We start from the raw sequence: 23708 nt of genomic DNA, 5'->3' as shown, positions 1-23708 counted from the left end.
AAATGTCATCAAAAGTTAAAGTATAGAATTAATAGGACCCATGGCTATTTAAAAAGAGATGTGCTCCGGGGCACCTGGGTGGCTCAGTTGGTTAAGCATCTGCCTTCAGCTCAGGTCAAGATCCCAGGGTCCTGGGATCAAGCCCCACATCAGGCTCCCTGTTCAGCAGGGAGTGTGCTTCTCCCTCTCTCCCTGTTCATGCTTGCACTCTCTCTCTCAAATAAATAAATAAAATCTTAAAAAAAGAGAGAGAGATGTGTTCCCAGATCCCTGGTTGACACTCAAACCCTACTTCTCATAAGATCATGAGCCTCATCCTATAACTTCCTCTCTGGGCCCCATGCCTCCTCCCCATCAGTCTCCCTATGGCTACCAGAAGGCCTTCTGATACCTTCCTGCTGCTTGGGGCAAATCATGGCTCCCAGAGTTCTGTGCAGACTAGCCCCACCTCCTCGTACCTGTGATTGTGTGCAGCCCTCCCTCTGGCTCTGGGTGGTCTAACTGGATCTCCTTCTAGTTCGGCAAATATGAAGAGCTCCTTCCATCTGAATCTATTAGCCCCTTCTGAGCACAGTGACAGAGTCCAGCCTGGACAGCCACAGAGCTGGGCTCCAGACCCCATCTGCTGGCCTCCCCCGCAGGTGGGCGTGGCCATGTGACCCTTGGCTTGGACACCGTTTCTGCTCCTGTCCCCTCCCCTCCCCCTTCACATGTCTGCTACCACCTTCAGCTCTGGGTCAATGCCATCCTCCGCCAGCCTTCCTTCATGCTCTGCTATAAATCAGGTCCCCTTGTCCTCATTTCCCAGCACACCTTCCATTTTTCCTTCAAAGCACTTAAAAAATTGGGACACTGCTATTTAATTACATGATTATTTACCCTGTTTGGCTTCCCCATCTTTCTGTCACCTCTATGAGAGAGGGTACTATGCTTTGCTGCTGGAACCATCGGTCTGGTGTAGGGCAGTACATGGGAGGAGCTCCGTATATTTTTGCGGAATGAAATAAGGAAAACTCTGAGGAATGCAGCCGTGGCCTATCACTGTGGCTCGCAATCTACCTAATACACGGCTCGAACCCTGAAGGCAGAGCTGCACTAGTTCTCTGCAGGACATGTAAAAACTGTGTGGTAAAGATTTCTCCACGTGCCCAGGACTGCATCCTGGCCACCACTTAGAATATGATTTACATACAGATCAATGATGCCTCAGTTTCCAACAAATGCAGCTTAAGGGATAACCTACTGTAAGTGAACTTGTGAGATAACCTCTGATAACAATGATTCTGGCTTGAGAATGAATCTCAAATGGATGCTAACGTGAATGCACATGTGCAATGCACAAATGCACTTGGAAATTCCCAAAAGCCCTTAAGCACCTGCTCTGTGACACGGTGCCCCAAGGCCCTGGCTGCAGAAAGCTGAGTAGGACACAGGGCCCTCCTTACCCTCCCCCGATCAAGGTCTCCTCCAGAGAGGCAAGAGGAGTTTTCTGGAGAATGCAGCATCCGGGAAGCTGAGAAAGCAGAACAGGTCAGTAAGGGGTCAGGGAAAGAGGTGAGAAGTTATGTTAAAAGTTGCTGCTGGTAGTCAGAGAGGATAGGAAAAATGGGGAAGGACACCAGGAAATTGCATTTGATGTTTAGCAGCCTGTGATAGGTTCTGGGAGGGGGAAGGAGGTGACCTCACAAAGTGGTCTTGGGAGCCCAATCCCAGCCCCTCACCCACTACCTCTGAGCCCCTGAACTCACTTTCACTCACCATACTTTAGTTGATATGAAATCAGAATTGTAATACTATACACACCCTGGAATGGAAGAGAAGGCTCAGGGAGGTGACAGGTGCGAGGCCGTGGCATGGGTGCGTTCAGGGAAGTACTTGGAAAATGTTGGCTACCCTTATGCAGGTGCAGGTAGCGTGCTTGTCCTCAGAGGAGGCAGGGGCCGGAGACAGGAGGCCCCACATGCTGGGGAGGGCAGGCAGGGCCTGGGAATGCAGCCTGGAGGAAGAGAAGCTGCTGGGGCCAAGTGCAGGAGGAAGAGCACACTTTTCTGGGGGAGAACGAGGGATGCAATGAGATGGAGAGAGAAGAACATCCATTTTCCAAGTGCACAGGCTTGCTGGCATCTGCAGAGCATGGGGACCAACAGAGGAGCTGGCCCTCCAGGAGGACAGAGTTGCTTCAGGGCTATGACTGAGGAAGATGAAGCAGAGCCAGGTCTTGGCCCAGGGATGTGGAGCCCTCCTCTCACTCACCTGCACAAACATCCTCTGTACTTGAACATCACTCTCAAAAAGCTCGTCCTTTTCCAGAGGAAAGACAAAGAAGAGGTAAAGGCACTGCAGGAGCAGGGCTGGAAGGCCAGACTCAGCAACTCTGCCCAGTGTCTCCTGCAAGGGAAGCACAGACGTGACCCACGGCCGCAGAGCCCGCGGAGCACCCCTCCAACCCAGACCGGCGCGGTCCAGCCCTGCGGCCGTTTTAGCCGGGAACATGGTAAACCCTGTCCTCTCTCTGGGCAACACATTCTCAAGTTAGCGTGGAGACCATCATCCGACCCACCTAGGGCGGCTGTGAAGATTACATTTATGTAGAGTGTACACTATGTGCTTGATTAACATGTCTTCTTTTACAGGAGAGCTAATAGGAAGGAGGGAAAGGAGGAACAAAGGGAGGGAGCGAGGGAGGGGGGGACAGGTGCAGAGCAGAAAACAAGGGCTTTCCTACATGATCATACTACTGATTTGGGTCGGTTGCCTCCTGATTAGGGAATTGGGGACTCAGGAGGGCATGGTTCATAACAAGGGCAAACACCTAATGCAGGACCTGATCAAGGCCCTTCCCATCCCCTCGTTCAGGTCTGAGACTTCCCCAAGACCGAAACGGTCCTATAGGTGACCACTGATAACCAGCGTGGCCAGACAGAGGGGAGAAGACAGGAAGTGGGCAGGGAGGGGACCAGCCTGAGTATGGAGCTTCCTGGAGCCTTTCTGCCACGTGCTCTGCCTGAAGCTACCCCAGGGGTTACGGCAGCAGCAACGCCTGCGTGTGTGTGTGCACGCATGTGCACGTGGGCGCATATATGGCATTAGTCTAACGCATACTGCCCACCCAACTTCCCACCCAGCGTACTAATATGACAGATACAGTGGCAAAATGAGAAAAAGGGAAAGGAAGGATGTATAGTCCAGGCCAGAACCAGAAATATAAGGCGGGCTGCTGGTCCTACCCTACCCCCTCAAAGCTTCCAGTACGCGATAATGGCCGTGGCTCCGCTGCGACCCAGCTTGGCGGGTGGGGGGGGGGGGTGTCCCCTGTCCTCCATGCTGTACGGGCTCTACTGAAAGCCAACTGCTTACTTGTCTCACTGCTTTTCGGGCTGGCTGCTCACGGTGGAAGACAAGCCCTTAGGTTAATTTTTACCACCAGACTGAATAGTCCCGCCCCGGGGGGCAGAAAAGCTCCTGCCCTGCGCTTCAGGCTGCCATGCTGATGGTGGTCCAGGCGGTTTATGTAGAGCGAAGGCCAGTGGATCCTCCCTGCAGTGAGCAACCGCACACCAAGCTCCTCTCACAGCTGCACACACTGCTTCAGATGCCCGGCTGAGGTCTGTGTTCACTGTTAGCCTCAGGGGGGCCATGCCCCCATCTGGTTCCCTGCTGCTCCCGGCGCTGAGCGCCAGACCGGCATGCAGTGGGCACTCTCACCAGGCACATGGGTCTCTGGGCCTGCCCTGTCCAGGACCCCTGGCCATTCCTGCTGCTAGCCACAGCTGCCGGGGGCTGCTTCTGCCTAAGAGGACACCAGCCATCCGCAATCCACTCGCAGGGAGGACATGTCTGCAACCGGGATGGGGCACCGTGGGAAGGGGAGAAAGAGAAGCCAGTCTCATTCAGGCACTGTCTCCGGGCAGGCGTGGGACTGGTGCCTAAGGGGGGCTCCTTCGGTCTGAGTTTAGCAGGAGGCAGTAAAGAGCAGTGGCTTGGGGCGCCTGGGTGGCTCAGTTGGTTAAGCGACTGCCTTCGGCTCAGATCATGATCCTGGAGTCCCGGGATCGCGTCCCGCATCGGGCTCCCTGCTCGGCGGGGAGTCTGCTTCTCCCTCTGACCCTCCTCCCTCTCATGCTCTCTGTCTCTCATTCTCTCTCTCTCAAATAAAATAAATAAAATCTTTAAAAAAAAAAAAAAAGAGCAGTGGCTTGGAGCGCAGGCTCTGGAGTCAGACAGAGAGCAGGAACACAGGATGGTGACTAACGTGGCTTCAGAGTCCGACTCAGAGGGCTTAGGGGGTTTAATTGACCTGCATGGGACACATCAGCCTTGCCCCGACACAGAAAACCGTCCACACACATCAGCCATTGCTAATCCCTGCACTAACCCGAGAACTAAGGCATTATCCCCCATTTTAAAATTAGCCACACAGTTGTGTCACAGAAAGGTGACAGTTTGCCCAAGGTGACACACAGCTTGTCAACTCAGAAAAGCAGGATTCGAAAATGACTTTCAGATGCTCAAGTCCATGTTCCAGGTCAGAAGGGAAATAGGGCAGGAGAAATGATAAATCAGTATAATAGCAAAAAAGACACTCTTGAGATGTGCCATTGCCCTTTGCTGGGACGTCCTGCTGCACATGGATATGGAGCTCCCAAGCTGGGGCCCAAGGGGCCTGGAACTTACCGAGTTTGTCCCCGTGAGCACAAATACTGACTTCAGGAGCAGGTAGCCATCCTGATCCACATCCCCCTTCCACCGCAGCAACTGCCCAGCCGCCTCCCTCGCTTGCTCTGGTAATAGCACATGAAGGAAAGAAAGCATTACCAGCAAGGCGGTGCAATGACCTGCCCACCCTCCTTCCCTCCCCTTGGCCTCCTTCCCCGTGAGATGTGCCTTAGCATCTTTAGGGCACTTCTGTCTCCTTTCCTCCCCACAATGCCATCTGAATCCATACCAAACGTTTCACACTCTGCCAAATTTATCTCCTGGGAGGATCGTCTTTATCATGTCACCATCCTTGTTCAACAACCATCAATGGCTCTCCATTACCAAATAATAAGCTCCTCAGCTATTGGACTTCTCACAATCCAGAGTCTTCACCCCACCTCCACTTCCTATATCCTTCAGCCCCTCATATTGCAGAGATTCCTGCAATCTACACCATGCTCAAGATACTCCTTCCCCTAGAGTCCCCTCCTGCCCCTCAGCCCCATAGTCACCGTCAAACTCTGCCCAGCCTCCAGGGTCCAGCTCTAGGAGCAGAAGAATGCAAGTCAGGAGACCCCAAAACAGAAAACATGCTTGGCTTTGGCTTCTGTGTCTTTTCTGGATCAAACTATTCACTGAACACACAGGTGTACCTTTTATTCTCCTCCCAGAGACCCTGGTCCTGGTGTGTGTGTGCATGTGTCCCTCCCAGGAGCAGCAGAATTCTGCAAGTCCCTCTTCCCTCCTCTGCCAACCCTTCCCTTCATTCCCAGCATCCTCACTGGCAGAAGTGAGCCTGTGGTGCTCTCTGGAAAGCACCACTCAGACTCCCTAGAAAGCAGAGAGGGGCTTCGCAGGAGTCCTGGAAGGAGCACGCAAGGCTGTTTAGCTCTCCATAAACTGTTCTCTTACCTGCCGGCTTTCCCACAAGTGCCTTCTGTATCTCTCGGGCGAGCTGGTTAGAAGTATCTTCTGCCAGCCTTTGGAGACTGGGAAAGCAGACGATCCCCACAGAGTTTTCCCAGGCCTGAAGTGCAATAAACAGGATTCCAGCAAAGATGCCAAAGCTACAAAGCGAGGCATGACAGTCGCCTTGCCGCTCTCCCTGCCAGCCCAAACCAGTGGGTCACCTCACTGTCCCAGGTGTATCCCAAAGGCCACCAAAACACCTACCCTAACAGCTTCTGCTGCATCCCTATCCTAGTGCCTGTGAATTCTTCAACTTCTGCCCTGAGCCCTGAACATCTGCCCCTGAACTCATGCTCCTGAAGTGTCAAATACACGTAGTCCAATCCATTGCCTTCTTCCCAAATCTGTTATATCCTGTCTCTGCGAATGGTTCTGCCAAGCACCCAGTTGCCCTAGTGGGAAATTCCAAGGGTGATTTTCTAGGTCCCCCTCTCCCTCACCTTACCCCATCAACTGCTACCTCTCTGATTCTCCTCTTGAATGCTTCATGCTTCTCAAACCTTGTGCAGATATCGTAGTTTAAGTCATACAGTTATTTCCTTTGATAAATTCTAAAGGGTGGGATTGCAAGTTACAAGGGCATGCTTCTTATTTTTATTTATTTATTTATTTTTAGTGCTTTGGTACATATTACTAACTCATTCCCCAGAAAAAGTTTACCTGATTAGCCTCACCAGGGGTTTCATGGGAGGGGACTAGTTTCTGTACACCCATTGCATACTGTCATGCATTTTCATCTTAAATGAGAATCTCAATTGCAGTCTTTTGATTACTAAAATAGATGAACACTTTTCATGCTTCTTGAATTGCCTGTTTTTACCATTAGCCTATTATTCTATTAGGTTTTTCACTATTTTCTTATTTGTTTTGAAAAGCTCTTTCTATATAAAAAACTGTTAACACTTGGTCCATAATACTATCGTGATTTTTTCAAATTTGTCATTTTCTCTTTTAATTTGGTATTATTAGGTTTTGCTGTACAGAAATCTGAAATTTACATGAAATGAAATTTCTCAATCAATTCCTTTGTTTTCTAGCTCTAGTTCCAGGCTCAGGAAATTCTTTTAAGTCCAAGTGGTTGTGGTCACTTTTAATCTCCTATTTCTTTTTTTTTTTTTTAATTCTTTAAAATTCTTTCTTCTCTGTTCCTTCTCTGGTTCTATCCTATCTGGTCATCTTTTGGCCTTGGACTTTTTCTTTTATTGTTTAGGAAACTATTTAATAGAAGTCATTAATTTTAAAATTCCACTTAGGATGCCCGACCCTTTTCAGAATTCCCTCCCAGTCTGCTTTTCATTAGAATCTTCTCCCTTTGTTCTCCTGTGTTGTCACAGGCAGAGTTTACTAGTCCTAGGATGAGGAGAGTTCTCTCCAGACCAACAGTCAGAATTGAGTGACTCTTCTTGGCACAGGCCTTGAGTTCCTGGCAACTTCACCTTTTCAGTTTCCCACCTTCCCAGGGAGGTAGGCTTCTGAGCATGTTCCTGGCAATTAATGGCCTCAACAAAATACAGTTTTGCTGGACTGCCATCCACTGCTTCTACTCACCAGCCATATTAAATTACATTCCTGCCAAAAGACATGACTGAGTTTTTTAAAGCTGAGAGCCTCCTTCTAGAAAAGGTAAGAAAAGCATCAAAATTCCAGAGGGAAATGTGTTTCCTTGCTGTAGACACCATATTTATTAAAGAGTAAAAACCTTTTAGAAATGTTCTCTATATTAAATGATGCTACATACAAAGGAAACAAGCCACAGATTGGGAAAAAATATTTATAATGCATATAACGAACAAAGCAATAGTGTCCAGATTCCTACAAATTAATTTTTAAAAAACCTGATTTTTTTTAAAACAGGCAAATGAAACAAGTAACTTATAAAAGATACAATAAATAACAAATTACTGATAATCGGGAAAATGCAAATTAAAAGTACTATGAGATAGTCATATTTTTCAGGTTGGTAAAAATGTAAAGCCTGACAATACTAAACGTGGGAAAGGACCAGGAAACCCCCATGATCTACTGATGGAGCACAACTTGCAGAAAATACCTTTGAAATCCAATAAAGTTATAGGGGGACACATCCTATGGCCTAGCAATTCCCTTCCAGGCATATTCCCTGTAGAAATGTTGGCACATATACACAAGGAGACATGAACACAAACTATTATGCACCTTATCTGTGATTGTGTCACATAAGAAAACTCAATGTTCATCAATAGGACAATGAATGAATAATTTGTGGCATACATATGTAAGGATACTATATAGAACTGAAAAAGAAATAGAGCTACATGTATCAATATGGATAAATCCAGAAATAGAATGTTGGGTGCAAAAAGCAAGTTGTAAAAGTATATTACAGTTTTGAGTCTAGAAAAACCTGTGAGTCTACAGATAAATTTCACAATAATATCACTTATGATTATTAAAATGCATTCATATTATTGTATAACTTGGATATATATTAGATATATATTTGAATATACATAATATGTATTGTATCCATATAATATATTCAATGAATATATATATTGCCCAAAGGGAATGATAACTCAGCAGGGTGGGGGTTTGCACTGGAGGAGGGCAGAGAGGGAATGAGCTGTAGCCCGCCTGCACAGGTGGTGTCAGTTTATCCGAAATGTTTTGTTTCTTTTATATGGGTGGTGAGTACATGGATATTTATTTTGAACAAAACTTTGTACCTGAAATACTTTTTTTTATTGTCTGCCCTATAAATGGGCAGAGTTGCCCCTTTCCTTTATAAACAAGAAAGCACTTCATCAGAACGTTGCTAAAACTACAGACATGCTAGGGACGCCTAGGTGGCTCAGTCGGTTGGGTGTCTGCCTTCGGCTCAGGTCATGATCCCAGGATCCTGGGATCGAGCCCCACGTCAGGCTCTCTGCTCCACCAGGAGCCTGCTTCTCCCTCTGATGCTCCCTCCTCCCCCTCTAAAGCTCTCACATTCACTCATGCTCTCTTTCTCTCAAATAAATAAAATATTTTTTCAAAAACCACTACAGACATGCTAGGTCAATGTTAAATGTTATTGCACATAGTAGACCTTCAACAAATATTAGATAAGTGAATACATGATTATGAAATCCACACTGCAGATTGATGGCTGAATGTATTGCATGCTGGGTTTGTGCCAATCGCTGGACCAAGCACTTATGTGCATTGTTTCCATTAATCCTACGACAACCCTCTGAGACCAGTATTGTTATGATTATTCCCACTTTACAGAAACTAAGGCTGAGGCGGGAGAGTAAGCCCAGAGAATCAGGTAAGCAGCAGAGTGAAGAGCTGAGTTACCTCACTCATAGCCAAGTAGCATGTGCATAGCTAAGAAATTTAAGGCTGCCACCTGGAAACTGGCTATCACCTGGAAACTTGAATCCCCAGAAAGAAAACATCAATCCTTTTGGCTGGGAATTTCTGGTAAGATTATTTCCTCCCCAGGACTGAGAACTCTGCTATGATGTCTTCCTAACAAATTCCTGTCCTCCTCCCTGCACTGGCAAACCCCTCAAAGACCAATTTACAGGCAGTTGACTCAGAAGCATCTAGATCGTCTTCAAGCAGTGGGACTCCTGCAGGCACTCTACAATAAAGTAAATTGGGCCACTGTGAGCTGAACAGTAATTGTACGCTCAGCCAGATTCTCCCAAGGCTCACACTCCTTCCTGGGACCGCGATGGGCACTTGTGGAGGCCACGTTAACTCTTTCAGGCCACTGGGGTGTTGTTTGATGCACAGAGGCAATCATTTACTGAATGGTACCATGGAGACCCCCAAAGAGTTAAGGCAGCTTCCAAAAGGACCTATTTTTTTTTTCCCAAACTGGGACTTGCATGCTGGGAGAATATTGCTCAATATTTTTTTAAATTTTTATTTACCCACATTATCTAAGCTGCACCATCGTGCCTCGTGGCTGTCTCTCCCATGGAAGAAAGAGAAAGAAAATGATGCTGTGGCCTCCAAAGGAAGATGACGAATGACAAAAGCTCTTGAGGGGATGGGAGAAAACCCCAGCTTTTGAATGACAGAACCTGGCTGGTTTTCAAGGATGGCTGCAATGTTACTATTTCTTCATTACCACCGAGTTTGGTGGTTTGGTCTTTAAGTGAACTCGAAACATTCCAGAGACTGGGAATTTTCCCTGCTTGTGTGACACAGTTCACCCTCTCTGTTGTAAATTTTTTTTTTTAAATAAGTTAGAGCACAAGTCTGCACACTCTGACCAGTGGCCCGCCTCTAAGCCATGGCCTGTTTTTGAAGATCTTATTATTTATTTATTTATTCATTTATTTGACAGAGAGAGAGCAGCAGCAGGGGAAGAGGGAGAAGCAGACTCCCCACTGAGCAGGGAGTCTGACATGGGGCTCGATCCCAGGACCCTGAGATCATGACCTGAGCCGAAGGCAGACGCTTAACCCACTGAGCCCCCCAGGCGCCTCTCTGTTATAAATTGTTTTTAAAAAGTGATGTGTCAAAACTTTACTTGCACACACAAAAAATGTTGTTTCTCCAAGATGGGAAGAAGCCACATTGCAGGCCCCACTCTGAGGTTGGGTAGATCAGGGATGGACAAAGAAGAGTATTTACCTTCACTGCCCCCTCGGGACACTACATTTGGAAACAATTACTGCTCATCCTTATTATTATATTTAATGTTACTTCTCTCTCTTCCACTATCAGTTGGGTCCATGCGTGGTTTATATGAGAATGATTGGCCACACTCAGTGGTGTAAACTCTGCACCACCGGCAGGGCTGTTAGTCTCAGAGTACCTGTGCTTACCTGTGTATCTGCACACATGCATGCACGCACGTGCACAAACACACTCACTGCCCAAGCACGATCAAGTTAGTGTTAATTCTAATCCCTCCACACTAGGAAATGAATGATTCCCCCCATGTTGCCCACTGTTCTGGCTATAGATCGCTCTACAACAAACCACCCCCAAATTGAGGGGCTTATTTCTCTCATGGATCTGCCATTTGAGCAGAGCTCAGCAGGGGCAGCTTTTCTCTGCATTGCTCAGCTGGGGCAGCTAACGGGGCTCGAGCTCCACCTGCTGGATGGCACACCCACATGGCTGGTAAGTTGGTGCTGGCTGTCGGCGACAAGATCAGGGGCTTTGGTTCCTTTACACGTAGGCTTTTACTCAGGGCTGCTGAGACTTCCTCACAGCATGGAAGCAGATTTCGAAGAGTGACCGGAAGTGACAAGTGACGGGGACAAAAAGCTGCAAGTCTCTTGAAGCCTAGACCTGCACATGTCACTTCTGCCCTACTCCAGTAGCCAAGTCATCACAAATCCCGGGAGGGGATGTGGATGCCACCTCTCGAAGGGAGCAGTGTGGACCCATTCTCAGCATCTCTGATCTACCACATCCACAGAGCTCCCCTTGTCCCCATTGGTCCCACCTCCCAGGTTGTCTGTCCCAGACAGTGAGGAATTTTACAGTCACTGACAGGGTTTCCCTATCTCTCAGCCTGTTTACTCTCAAAGTACATATTCCAAGAACAATTCTCAACAACTACATCTATAGCTTTCCCTGTGTCTGTTATTACTGAATATCTGAGCAATGTGAGGACCTGCAGAGCTTCCTTTTCCCCCAAAGCAAACTCAACCAAGGGCCAGCAGGATCTACCCAGGCTTGCTAGAGAAAGGCCTGCTTCTCTTGGTGTGAGAGCCTCTGATAGGAAGGGTTCTAGAAAGACCAAAGCCCAAGGCTCACTGTAGGAACACAACAGCAGTCCCGTGAATCCTTCCTGGAAACACTGTTCTACACAGAGAAGTCATTAGCTCTCTGCTGCTTCCTGTGTGAGGCAATAAAACCTCGGGCTTGTCTGCAACATCCTGGAGCTATCCACACATCACATGTAGAGGGCATGACACGCTTTTCGTACCCAATCGGTATGAGCCAGGCGAGGCCATATGTCCAGGGAGTCATGGGACAGGGAAGGAAGCCAAATGTGCTCTGTTCTACGAACCCCAGCGCTGCCCGAGTGAGGGGGCCCAGGGGCTAATGACATAGGCCTGGACAGAGTGTCCCGGTTAAGTTCTGCTCCTCACTAGCAACTAGGTGACCTCAGCCACGTTATGCTACGTCTCTAAACCTCCCTTTCCTTATTTGCAAGGCTGGGATAAAAGTGACACCCACTTCATGGGGTTATTATGAGGGCTTATCAACACTAAACAAAATGCCTGGCTTAGGTAATTAGAGCTTGGTGAATGTTATTAGCTATTATCAATGAAAATGCCCACCTGCCCTGGCTAAGATCCCCTCCTTGACCTCTGGAGGGGATCGTTAGAGCCGGGAGGAGGAGAGCCTGTAGTTCTGGGTGAGAACTTCCTTTCTGACTCATCCTTCCAGAGCAATTCCTCATTGGGGTTCCAAGGCCCTGAAATTCCATCAGGTTCTCCCTTACTACCAAGATAGTCACCCAAATTTTGCGTGGGTTCAGTTTTCAACAGCCCTGTAGTTGCTCTTCCACTCAGGAGGCAATGGGGCTGGGATTTGCTGTAGAACCGGCCAAGGCCATCCTTGTGCTGGCCTAGCGGTTAACACAGAGTTAGGGAAAACACTGTCCTCTGCTGTGGATTTGGAGGAATCAAATATGAGAGAAAGCCAAAGAGGCTGAAAGGAAGTTCTTTGGGAAGAAGATGGGAAAGAAGCAGCTCTGAGGGAGTCTGCCACACCAAACAGTCCCTGTTGCCAAATCTCAAGACTCACTAGGTCGAGGCAGGTGGGGCCACTGAGGCAGGGCACTCACTGCTGTCAACCTTTCCCTGAGCCCTAACTACACATGGGCTGCCCCTTCCATACTGTCTCTAACTGACACAGGGTCTGGGCCAGGCAGGCAAGAGCCCACAACCCAGGGACACAGCCTTTTCTAAGCAGGGGAGGCAATTCAAAATCCCTTGTGTGCATTGTCTTAAAACAAAGAATATTCCAGATCATCCTAATTTCCCTTGGGCCCAAAGTGAAAAGAGTCAGGTATAGAGAGTTGAGCTCCACCAAACAAAGTAGTCTAAGACTCCTTTAGAGCGCTCGGTTGTCTCAGAGCCCTGTGGGGGCGTGGTTGCCATGACAACCAGTTCATGACTAAGGCTTTGACATAACTTTTCATTCTTTAATTTTTTGTAAGATTTTACTTATTTATTTATTTACTTTAGAGAGAGAGAAAGAGAGCGCAAGTGGGAGGAGCAGAGGGAAAAGGAGAGAGATTCTCAAGCAGACTCTGTGCTGAGTGTGGAGCCCAAAAGGGGGCTGGATCTCATGACCCCAAGATCATGACCTGAGCCAAAACCAAGGGTTGGATGCTTAACCATCTGAGCCACCCAGGTGCCCCTTTGGCATAACTTTTTAAATCCTCATATTTCCAAGGGGGTTATTTATAGATAACCTTGAAGAACACTGTTTTGTGGTTAAAAAAATCAGAACAGAGTGGTTTCAAGCTTGACTTCCTACACAAGGACCTGTATTCCAATGGATGTTGTCAGTGTTCATCTACACTTCAGATTTTATCTGCACTATACTTGGGAGAAAAAAAAAAAAATCCTTTGACCTTCCCGTGTTCCTTTGCATTAAACCCTTAATTAAGAAGCCTAAGGGGGGCGCCTGGGTGGCTCAGTGGTTAAGCGTCTGCCTTCAGCTCAGGTCATGATCCCAGAGTCCTGGGATCGAGCCCCGCTTCGGGCTCCCTGCTCTGCGGGAAGCCTGCTTCTCCCTCTCCCACTCCTCCTGCTTGTGTTCCCTTTCTCAAGCTGTGTCTCTCTCTGTCAAATAAATAAATAAAATCTTAAAAAAAAAAAAAGAAGCCTAAGGGTGGGGTGCCTGGGTGACTCAGTCGTTAGGCGTCTGCCTACAGCTCAGGTCATGATCTCAGGGTCCTGGGATTGAGCCCCGCATTGGACTCTCTGCTCAGTGGGGAGCCTGCTTCTCCCTCTCCCACTCCCCCTGCTTGTGTTCCCTCTCTCGCTGTCTCTCTCTGTCAAATAAATAAAATCTTTAAAAAAAAAAAAAGCCTAAGGGTTCTGACTCTGGTGGGGTTTTCTTAGTTAGAACTTAACAGAAACAACAGGTTTGTAGACATGTAGGACTTAATTAAAGAATATAGATTTTAGGCAATGATAAAAAGCTTGTAATATTCTGCTTCTGCAGGGTTCATCAGAGGTGAGCTCCAGGGACTCAAAACATATCAGATTGTGTCAGCAGTTTGGGGACTTGTGGAAATGGGATCTCAAACTGCACACACGCAGTTAGTATCCTGGAGTCTGGTGGAAACGTAATGGGGACCATGTCTGCTCTCCATGTGCGGTGAACTTTACAATCATTATCTTCTCTCACCCTCACAGACTCCCAGCAAAGTGTTATTGATTCCACTTTACGGATAAGAAAACTGAGGTTCAGCAGTATTTGATAATTTGTTCAAGGATGCACAGCTAATTAGCAATGGAGCCAGGACTTGACACTGTCTCTATTTGACCTGAAAGCCCATGCGTTCAACAACAGGGTCATTATGCCTCTAGTTATAAGAGCAGGGCTTGGGAAACATGGACCAATATCGAAGTTCAGTAATAGGAACTGCTTGTACGCATGGGGTCACAAGCTCAAATGCCTTCAGGTCAGGCAACATAAATAAGTAATGTGGGTTGGGCGAAAATATTAGGGAATGGAGGACTGGGGCAAACTGAGAAACAGAGACCATCTTCTGTCTAAAAGGGATGCCCCTAGGCATCTCCATCCAGTCATCAGTATTACATCTACCAAAATTTTCAAGAGAAACTGGAAATCTGATTTTCATGTGAAAACTTTCCATTTTGAAAAAAATGGCCACAAAGTCCTTCGTTAACCCCTACAAGCAAACAAGACACATTCTGGATGCTATTTAGTATCCTCCATTCTGGACTAAACTCTCCACAATGGTAAAACCTCTATCTATCTTCCCAACTCTCATAGCCCCAGGCCCCAGCACAGGGTATAAGAATTTAAGAAATATGTGTACAACAAATGAATGAATCCTCAAATCAACAATCTGGAAAGAGGTAAAGAAGGACTAAGCTCTGGCTCGTGAATGAGAGTCCTTTCAACAGAGCCACGGCTGCCCAGATGGATGGCAAAGAGACAGTGCAATGGCCAAGCCCACACGTGTGGGGGGGCAGCAAATTTTGGTGGGGGGCAGGAGGTTGCTCACATTTTTCCTTCCATAAGGCAAAGTTGACCTGAGAACTGGGGGAGACTAAACCACCCTCCAGAAGTTAGGGTTGTCAGGGCAGGGAGGGCTAGGAATGGGAAACCTGAGCTGTCTTTCCTCACCTAGTTCTTCTTTTCCAGTACATTCCCTATGCGCCAGTTATCCAATCTGTGAAATGGAATGGATGGGGTATACAAGTCCAAAAGATGGAGGAAAATAATGAATTCATGGATAGTAGGTTAGTTGGCAAAATTTTTTTACAGAAGGACATGCCTAAGTACTCAGTGCATCCTAGAAATATGATCCCAAGAAGATTCTGATTCATCTTTGGAAATCCTTAAATATTTCTGGTTAATAAGTTAGATGAAACAAATCAACAAGGGAGTTTCCCAGTGAAAACCTGCCAGGTCTCAATCTGTCTTAGTCTAGTTTCAAATGTGAGAAGTATCTCATATTCTCTGTGCTTTGAATGTAGCTATATGGTTTGGTTTTTTTTAAATAATAACCCAAAATCAATAGTCAAGCAAAAACTAAGTCCTCATAAAAAGATGTGTTTCCAACTCTGCAACTAAACTTCAACATATTCAACTATAAAGCAGACCTCACTGGCAGGACCTTTGTTCTGAGACAACAAAAGGAATCCTTTGTACCCAAACTGTCACCAGCTGCCATTGGCCAGAAGGGCAGCTTAGTGGACAGGCTGGACTTCTCTCCCATGCTGGTGGCTGTGTTCTCCCAGGCCTCACTGTTGACATTGCTGGTGTTTGAGCTTACCTGCCATCCCTGCAACCCAGGACACGCATTCTTTCCCTAACTCCAGCTGGTCTTTCTCTAGCTCCCACATTGGGATTGTGGTTGAACAATATAATTTTTTTAACTAAGGAGACAATATTACTCAAGAGCCAACTGTCCTTTCCAACTCTTCCTCATCCTGGAGATGAGCCTTGCTTGCCATCTTTATTAAATAGCACAACGCTCCCCTCTAAGAAACCCAGCAGGGACCACTTGTGATGATATTAAAACCACCAACTCCAGCTTCTGATCATCCCAGAAGTGTCCCCAGAGCACTGTATCATCTTCTTACAGTTTCAAAAATAAGAATACCGACCTTCAGGAACAGTGGGAGGAGATTCAACAGACTCTGCTGATGTTCAGCCGGGCTCCCATGAGCCAACTTCTGGTATTCCAGAAATTTCCTTTCTAGCATCTCCCAGAGAGCAGTGGGACCAGGAGATTGCCTTCCATGTGGGAAGTCAGGCTGAGCAACATCAGGCTGGCCTTCAGTTTTGGAACCTGGATACTCAGCTCTGTCTTCAGCCCTTGAAACGTCTTCTGCCTCCATGCCTTAGCAAAGCAGATCTGAATTCAGAACAAAAAACAAAAATGTCAAGTCCTGTCATAGCACTTCCTGATTAGGCCGGGTGTGGGACAAGGTACTGTACTCACTCGGTTCAGTTCCTATTGAAGATGGTTCTGCTAAGAATCTGAAACTGAACAGACGAAAATAAGAAGACTTTTTTTTAAAAGAGATTCTGACTTAGATGTGACTTATAGTGACAATCTGACATGTGCCTGGCACTGTGCTGGGCTCTTTACACAGACTCAGGAGAGAAATGGGTATTTTCATCTTCTCTATATAAGGAAGGAAACTGGCTGGGCCAAAGGCATACGGGCAGCTAGACGTCCAGTTGAAGTGCAAACCTTCAACACCAAACCTGGGGGGTTTTTGTTGTTTGTTTTGCTTTTGTTTATTGCCTGCTGCTGTTCCTCCCCTAAAAGGCCAAGTAAGTAGAAGGGGTATGTGTGACTGTCACCAGTATTTGTACAGGCCTGTAATTCTGTATCGTCAATGGTAACTTCCTTCAACCACATGAGTCTGAAAGGACATAGGTTCTTCACTCTCAGCATTATTTGGTTCACATTCCATATTGTTAAAGAACTTTGTCTTCAAAAGGACTCTTTAACAACTCCCCCCATGCTAACTTAAAAGAGCTCCTTTATTAACACACATAGGGGTGCTGTGTGCAAGCTGCAGATCTTGGGTCAGTAGGCAGGAGGACAAGAACTTATGTGGTAAAAATAGCCAAAGACCAATTAACCAGAAGGGTAACCTCAAGAAGATGCCTTTATTTGTGTCCTTGACTTCTCAATTGTCCTAGTCTTTAGTTGAGTCATGAATGACTCACAGCACAGCCAAGATTTGTTCGCTGTGTGTCAGGAGTATAGGAAACTACACGTGGGGCCCAGAATGCCCAGGCTTCCTGCAAAAATCCCTCCCCAACCACAATGTCACCATGTAGGAGTCCATTCTGGAATCCAGCCAGTGACCAACAACCACCAATCATGGCATAGCAACAAGAGGGATGGGCACACAAAGATGGATCCACCAGTGTTCTGCTCTGGGCTGCAGCAGCTGAGGGCAGATGTCATGCTTTATTTTTAGCCCAGCACATGCTCCCTGCAGGCTAGAATGGGAGTGGATAAAGGGTCATGTGGCCAGACACACCATCCCTCTTTGAAACATTCGTACCCTTTATGTACACAACTCCCTGAGTCCCTAGGGCTTCTTCCACCACACATGCTTAGTACTCTCAAACTTCATTTTCTTATTACAAAAGCCATGTGAGTTCAGTGTCAAAATAGGAGAGGAACCAAGTATCAGGAAGACTATCAAGTATTAAAACAAAAAGCAGGGGCACCTGGGTGGCTCAGTCGGTTAAGCGGCTGCCTTCGGCTCAGGTCATGATCCTGGGGTCTTGGGATCGAGCCCCACGTCCAGCTCCCTGCTCAGCAGAAAGCCTGCTTCTCCCTCTCCCTCTACCTGCCACTCTGCCTACTTGTGCTCACTCTCTATCTCTCTGTCAAATAAATAAATAAAATCTTAAAAAAAAAAAAAAAAGCATACCAGCCTTGAAAATTCCCTGAGCAGACTGGCCCAGTTTACTCATACAAGCAAAGCTTAATTTAACTTATTTTGCAAAACTAACTTGCCCTCAGTTGTTTCTTGCTTACACACCTGGAAATCAGGAGCAAAGCTTAAACTGTTTTCCAAGATTGATATGAGGCAACCATTGACCAACTGCCTGTCATTTAAGAAAATTCTAACATTATAACCACTCGCTGTGAAGAATAAAGTCACTGCTTTCTCACTATATAAGCTGCTTTATAACCATATACCCCTGAGCCTCATTATATGTTTTGGGTTGAGTGTTCCCACTTCGCAAACTGTCTTTTTTGGTGTGTGCACAATCAATTTTCACTAATTACTATTTCAGTGATGCATTGGTTTTACTTTGGCTGTTTCTGAGCTTTTGACACCAGCTTGCCTATACCCAGAAAAATGGCTGTTGGTATTCCAGCTTTTATCTATGACTATATTGTTTAATAAAAAACATCCTCCTGATATTGTCGAAGCAGACTTTGTATTTATACTTTTGCTTTTGATGGTTGGCTGGCTGGGGCTTGGTGGGAGTTTTGTTTCTTCTGTTGGGGTGACCCTCAAGAACAGGTGGTGGGATGCCTCTTCCCTGACCTGGACCAGGCTCCTGTCTGGTTTTGTTGGTTTATTATTCACTTATTCCTCGGCCCTCCATTCCCCACTTGAATTCCCTTCTTCCCCACCCTGCCCACCCCGCCCCACCCCAACATGGGTCCTTCTCCAACATGGCACAGGTGACACGCTTTCTGAATACAGGCATTATGAGTTCCCCGAATGACCTGCATCTTTTTTGCAGCTCACTTTTTCACTCAGTGTATGCCTTCAGACCTACCCATGTGGCTCTGCGTTTGTCAGCTTCATTTCTTCTAACTGCTGCCCCATGTTACAAAGTGGGCATCACATACCTATCTGACTTGTTCACTCCGCAGTCATGGCCAGATTGCCCATGACTTCCCGTACTGCACTCAGTTTTGTTCTGGACATTCCCATGCAGGTCCCTTCATGGGGCTGCGTGTGACTGGCTCCAGGTATGAACTTGGGAGCAGGAGTGCTGAGTCAAGGTTATACACCTGCTTACTTCAACTGAGTACCACCAACTAAGATGCTTCCAGAAAGCTGGCACCAGATCACACTTTGCCCACAGGCTCCATCTCACCAATTACCCGGCTCTCTAATGTCTGCCAATCCGATTGAAGTAAAGTGATCCCTCATTGTCATTTTAATTTGCATTTCTCTCTAATGAGCCCTAGCATCACAGATGCCTCTTAGCTATTTGCAGTTCCTTTTCTGCAAACTGACAACCTTTGCTTATTTTTCCTTGCCTGTCTTTTTCTTACTGCTTTGAGGAAGTATATTCTAGAAACTTGTCCCTCATTGGTTTTAAAAATCACAAATATCTTCTCTCAACCTATTTTTCTTACAAATTATTTCATAACTTTTTTGTCCCAAAAACATATCATGAATATTTTCCATGTTGTTAAAGACCCTCTACATTTTCATTTTGAATGGCTGATGGTGACCATAAGAGTCACACTGATCCTTCATTTAATTAATCTCCTGTAGGCATTTAAGTAGTTTCAAATTATTCACTACTCTCAATAATACTATAACAATAGGCCTTGTGTCCAAGTCTTTGCCTATATCCATGATTAAATAATAGATTGTAATACCTTCTTAAATTCCTACAATGGAAATAGCCAGATCTTGACATGTATTTCTCCTTAAACACTGCATCAATGTATAGTCCTCTGACCAAGAACACACAAGAGTTCACACTTCTTTACTTATCATTTTTTAATTCTTGCTTACTTGGTAGGTTAAAAAGCAATGGCATCTCTGTTGCATCCTGCCATGTATCTTGCTGTATTGTGTTTCTGTCTGTCTGCAGCTCAGTCTCCTTCAGGGGTCCCTCCAGTGGCTTTTTGGAGTCAGATGGCAAGTGTTCGCATTTCATGAGCTCCCTGTAGGAGACCTCAGCTACTGCCCTGAGAGCCACACATCCACTGAATGTTAGCTCCATGAAGGAAGGCACTGCACCTATATCAGTGGTTGGCACTGCATAGATGCTCAACAAAACGTTACTGTACAAATGTATGAATGAATGAACAAACTTATATACTGATGGCACCCAGACCTCTCTCTGTAGTCCACACTCCTCTTCTAAACAAGTTCTCTTTTCTCACTTTAAGATCTCTACTTGGATTTCCCTCAGACTCTGACAATCCCTATGTCCCAACCAAACCACCATCTCCATCATCAACAGAACCAGTCCCAGGTCCAACACAGACATCCCAACGCACAGGATGGCCGTTAGGGCCAAGCTAAGTGTCGCCTCCAGCACATAAAAGTCATTTTGTAACCACACCTACAGGCGCTACTAATAGATCCATTCAATAACACCCCTCTGTGGGCTTGCCGCCATGCCACATTTTCAAACCAAGCAGGTGAGGAGATAAGGTGAAAATATGGTCCTGGGAAAAGTGGCTGGATATCCAGGGGAGATCTCAGAAACCACTTCAGATTTCCTCTGAAATTAAGAAGCCGTATTTACTGAAGTGAAACGTTTGAATCACATTCTCTTGAATAGAGATATTTTCAAAACAAGAACTTCTAACAAAAGGGGATCCGTGAAATCCCAGGGAGAAGTTGTCTACCTCAATTGTCAGGCTGTGGCCATCCCCCCTCCTGGTTCTGCCCATCACCCTAGACCTACTTTATTTGTAAGAGGAAGGTAACTGGGAGTAACTAACCTCTCAGGGCTATGTGACAAATGGCAAGAAGAAATCATTCTAATCCACTTCATTATCAAAAGTGCCTTCTTACCTCTGTAAGAAGGTGCTAACACTTTCATATCTTGGGCAAAATGAAATAAGTTGGGGGTAGGGTCACTGGGGTCGGGGTGAGGGTTTATGGTTTAGGGTTTAGGGTGAGGCAAGTAAGACACTCACCTCAGGCACAAGATGTAAGGGGACCCAAAAAATCTCAGTAGCTGAGATAAACAGCATTTTAAAGCAGTATCTTTAAAAATCAAAATTAATGCCAAAAAATCCATGATGAGCAAACATCAAAATTTCAAAAAGAGACAGACTCTCACCCAGCAGATGCCTGACACCACCCACTGGCCTCACTTGATGAGAATGGGAGCGGAGGGCATTTTGTCACAAAAATCAACAAGTTGAACAAACACCACTCCAAGACTTCCATAGATTCTACTCTAATACACACAGCATAGCAGCCACGAGCAGAGACTCTGGAACCAGGCTTCTCCAGTTTGAATCAATAGGCTTAGACCAAGTAGATGAAACATATCATGCCTGTGTCCTCATTTATAAAATGGTGTAATAACAGGACCCCTCACGCGGTGCCGGGATTAAGTTAGTGCTTGGCACATGTCATCATTAGGATGGGGGGGATGGACGATCATTTATTGGTGCTTCTATAAATGCTGGCACCACTTCACGTAATCTTCCTACCTTCCAGCAATGTCAAAGTTATCGGCCTCAGTCTGCAGCTGGTACCGAGGCTCGGAGCAAGGAAGTGACCTACCCAGGGTCCCGTTGTCAGTCAGCAGCCAAAGCAGAGTCCATCCTGGGTCTGCAGACAACAATGCACACTGGAGGCTAAGCTCAAGCAAGGGCTGGTTTGGGGCCCTGGGTAGACAGAAGGGCTTGGACACCTGCTTGGCAGGTAACTCAGGCTGAGGGAAGGCGTGCCTCCCTATAAAGATTTCTTGGAGAGATGGAAATTTGCAGGGCAGAGCAGGGCTGGGGTGGGGACGGGGCGAGGTAAAGGGAAAGATGGCTTTGGCAGAACCAGAGGACTGGAAGCTGTGGGGGAATCCCAGGGGTCTCCAGGCCGTGTCTCTGCCAGTGAGCTGTTTCCCAGTCAGGCTCAGGGCATGTGACACACAGCACGGTTTAGTCATGGTGCCTCCCTTGCCCAACCAGGCAGGCTAGAGGCCTTGCTTTCCTGTAGCGGGCATGAGGCGGCAAGAGAGAGGCACTAGGCAGGAAGCTGCCCACTCATGCAGCCCCCAAGCAGAGGGGAGCCTCAGGGCTGGGATGGGGGTCCCAGGGCAGAGGTCCAGTCCCAGCTGGGATGCTGTGGTGCCTTCACCAAGTGATTTCCCCTCTCTGACACTAGCTTTCTCCTCATTGAAATAGCCTTGGTGATCTCAGTTCTGCCCTCTGGCTTTTATGCATTGACCACAGAAGAGACGTGGGACAGTGAGTCAGTGCAGACTGGCTGGAGAGGCGCCCGAGGGGGCTGAGGGCCTGTGGCTTTGTGTGGGGGCCCAGTGCGAAGAGGGGTTCCCTGTCTGTGCATGTGTGCAGGGAACCAGAGGAGGGGGCTACAGTGACAGTACAGGGAGGGATTCCCAGGGAGTGGCCACGTGCGCCCCCAGAGATAGGGATCACTGCCCGTCCGCGCTCCCACCCCACTTACCCTGCGTAAATCCACAGCATCATTGGAACTCTGCTTAGAGACGTGTCAGAGGCAGAGGGCCCAGGGCATCCGGCCTGTAGCTGCGCACTGGAGGATACCATCTGGAGCCTGGAGAATCAGCTGGGTTGCTGATGTTTGGGCTGCTAAACCAGCATTCTATTGACTGTTTCCTCCCTGACTTTCTCAGAAGTGATTTGCCAACAGGTGAAATCTCCAGATATAAGATGTGATTTAGCAGCCCCCTTGGAGCTGAGATGCCAGGAAGCTATTCTGGGGAAATGGAGCAGGAAGGTGTGTGGAGCCACTCTCTGACAGGGCAGGTCACAGGGAAGCCTGGGACTCAGTGTCTTCTGTGGAGAAGCTCAGACCTGGTGACAAAGAGCTGCTATGATATGATTTGAGGTAGAATTCCTCCCCTTGTTTCTCATCAGCATATGTGACCCTTCCTGCCTGTGGGTTGTACCCCCCGGGGGTACAGAGGCATGCCTGTTTACCATCTACATCACAGGCAATGGCCCCCAGGCCCCGGATCTGGGGGAGCCTCTAAACCAGATGGTACAGAACAGAACAGCAACTTCCCATGCGTGGCTATAAATGATCTGTTTTCCTTTCCACTCGCAAGTCCGTTCCTCGTTGCATGTCAGCAGATCCAAACTCTCTTGCTCCCGTGTCAGCAAGGACCTGGCCTTGACCTAGAGCTCTCAGAAAAAAAAATAACAAAGCCAATCTTGTTCTAAACACACGGGCAAGGTGGGGCTAGGCCTTATTGCCTCTTCCCTGCCATTTTCTGCTCACAGGAGAGCTTACAAGTTAAAAGTAAATTGAAAAGAAGGAGCTGTTGTCAGAGAAGTTACAGTCATACGGACGCTCTGTTCCCTCCACAGCCTACTGTAGTTAATCAGAAGCACTGAGGCAGACAACTGGTGGACTGTAGACTAAGACACTGCGATACCTATTAGAATGTCTTTAAAAAACAAGCACAAATTGTTAAGTGTTGGCAAGGACGCATAGACACCACAACTCGCACCCTGGCTGATGGGAATGCAAATAGTACAGCCACTTTGGAAAGCAGCTTGGCAGTTTTTTGAGAAAGTTAAACACATACCTACCCAGCAGTTATGCTCCTGGGTGTTTACCCTAGAGAAATAAACATTTACATTCATACAAAACCTACACATGAACGTTTATAGTAGGTCTATTCATAGCTGCCCAAACCTGGAAACTACCTAAATGTCCCTCAGGGGGTGAAGGAATATACAAACTCAGGTATATCCGTACAATGGGATGTTCCTCCAAGTAAAAAGGAACATACTACCAATCCACGCAACAACCGGGTAGACCTCAAAGGTCTTAGACCGCGTGACAGGAGCCAGTCTCAGAGGCTACATACTGTGTTATCCCATTTCCATGACATTCTGGAAAAGGCAAAATTCCAGGAACAGAAAC

General features: G+C 47.0%; 1 protein-coding gene across 1 annotated transcript in view; it reads right to left on the bottom strand.

Annotated features, from left to right (window-relative positions):
* Positions 1 to 16220, bottom strand: part of WDFY4 (WDFY family member 4) — a 277946-nt gene extending 261726 nt beyond the window's left edge. The window contains 4 exon segments of the mRNA XM_021699514.2: positions 2254 to 2388; positions 4675 to 4781; positions 5611 to 5725; positions 15987 to 16220. Of these exon segments, the coding sequence (XP_021555189.2) occupies positions 2254 to 2388; positions 4675 to 4781; positions 5611 to 5725; positions 15987 to 16220 (591 nt within the window).
* Positions 16221 to 23708: the final 7488 nt, after the last annotated feature.

The sequence above is a fragment of the Neomonachus schauinslandi genome, chromosome 6 (genome assembly GCF_002201575.2).
Source record: "Neomonachus schauinslandi chromosome 6, ASM220157v2, whole genome shotgun sequence".
Taxonomy (NCBI): Eukaryota; Metazoa; Chordata; class Mammalia; order Carnivora; family Phocidae; genus Neomonachus; species Neomonachus schauinslandi.
Note: the sequence above shows the minus strand (reverse complement) of the source record. Positions and strands in the feature narration are given on the sequence as shown.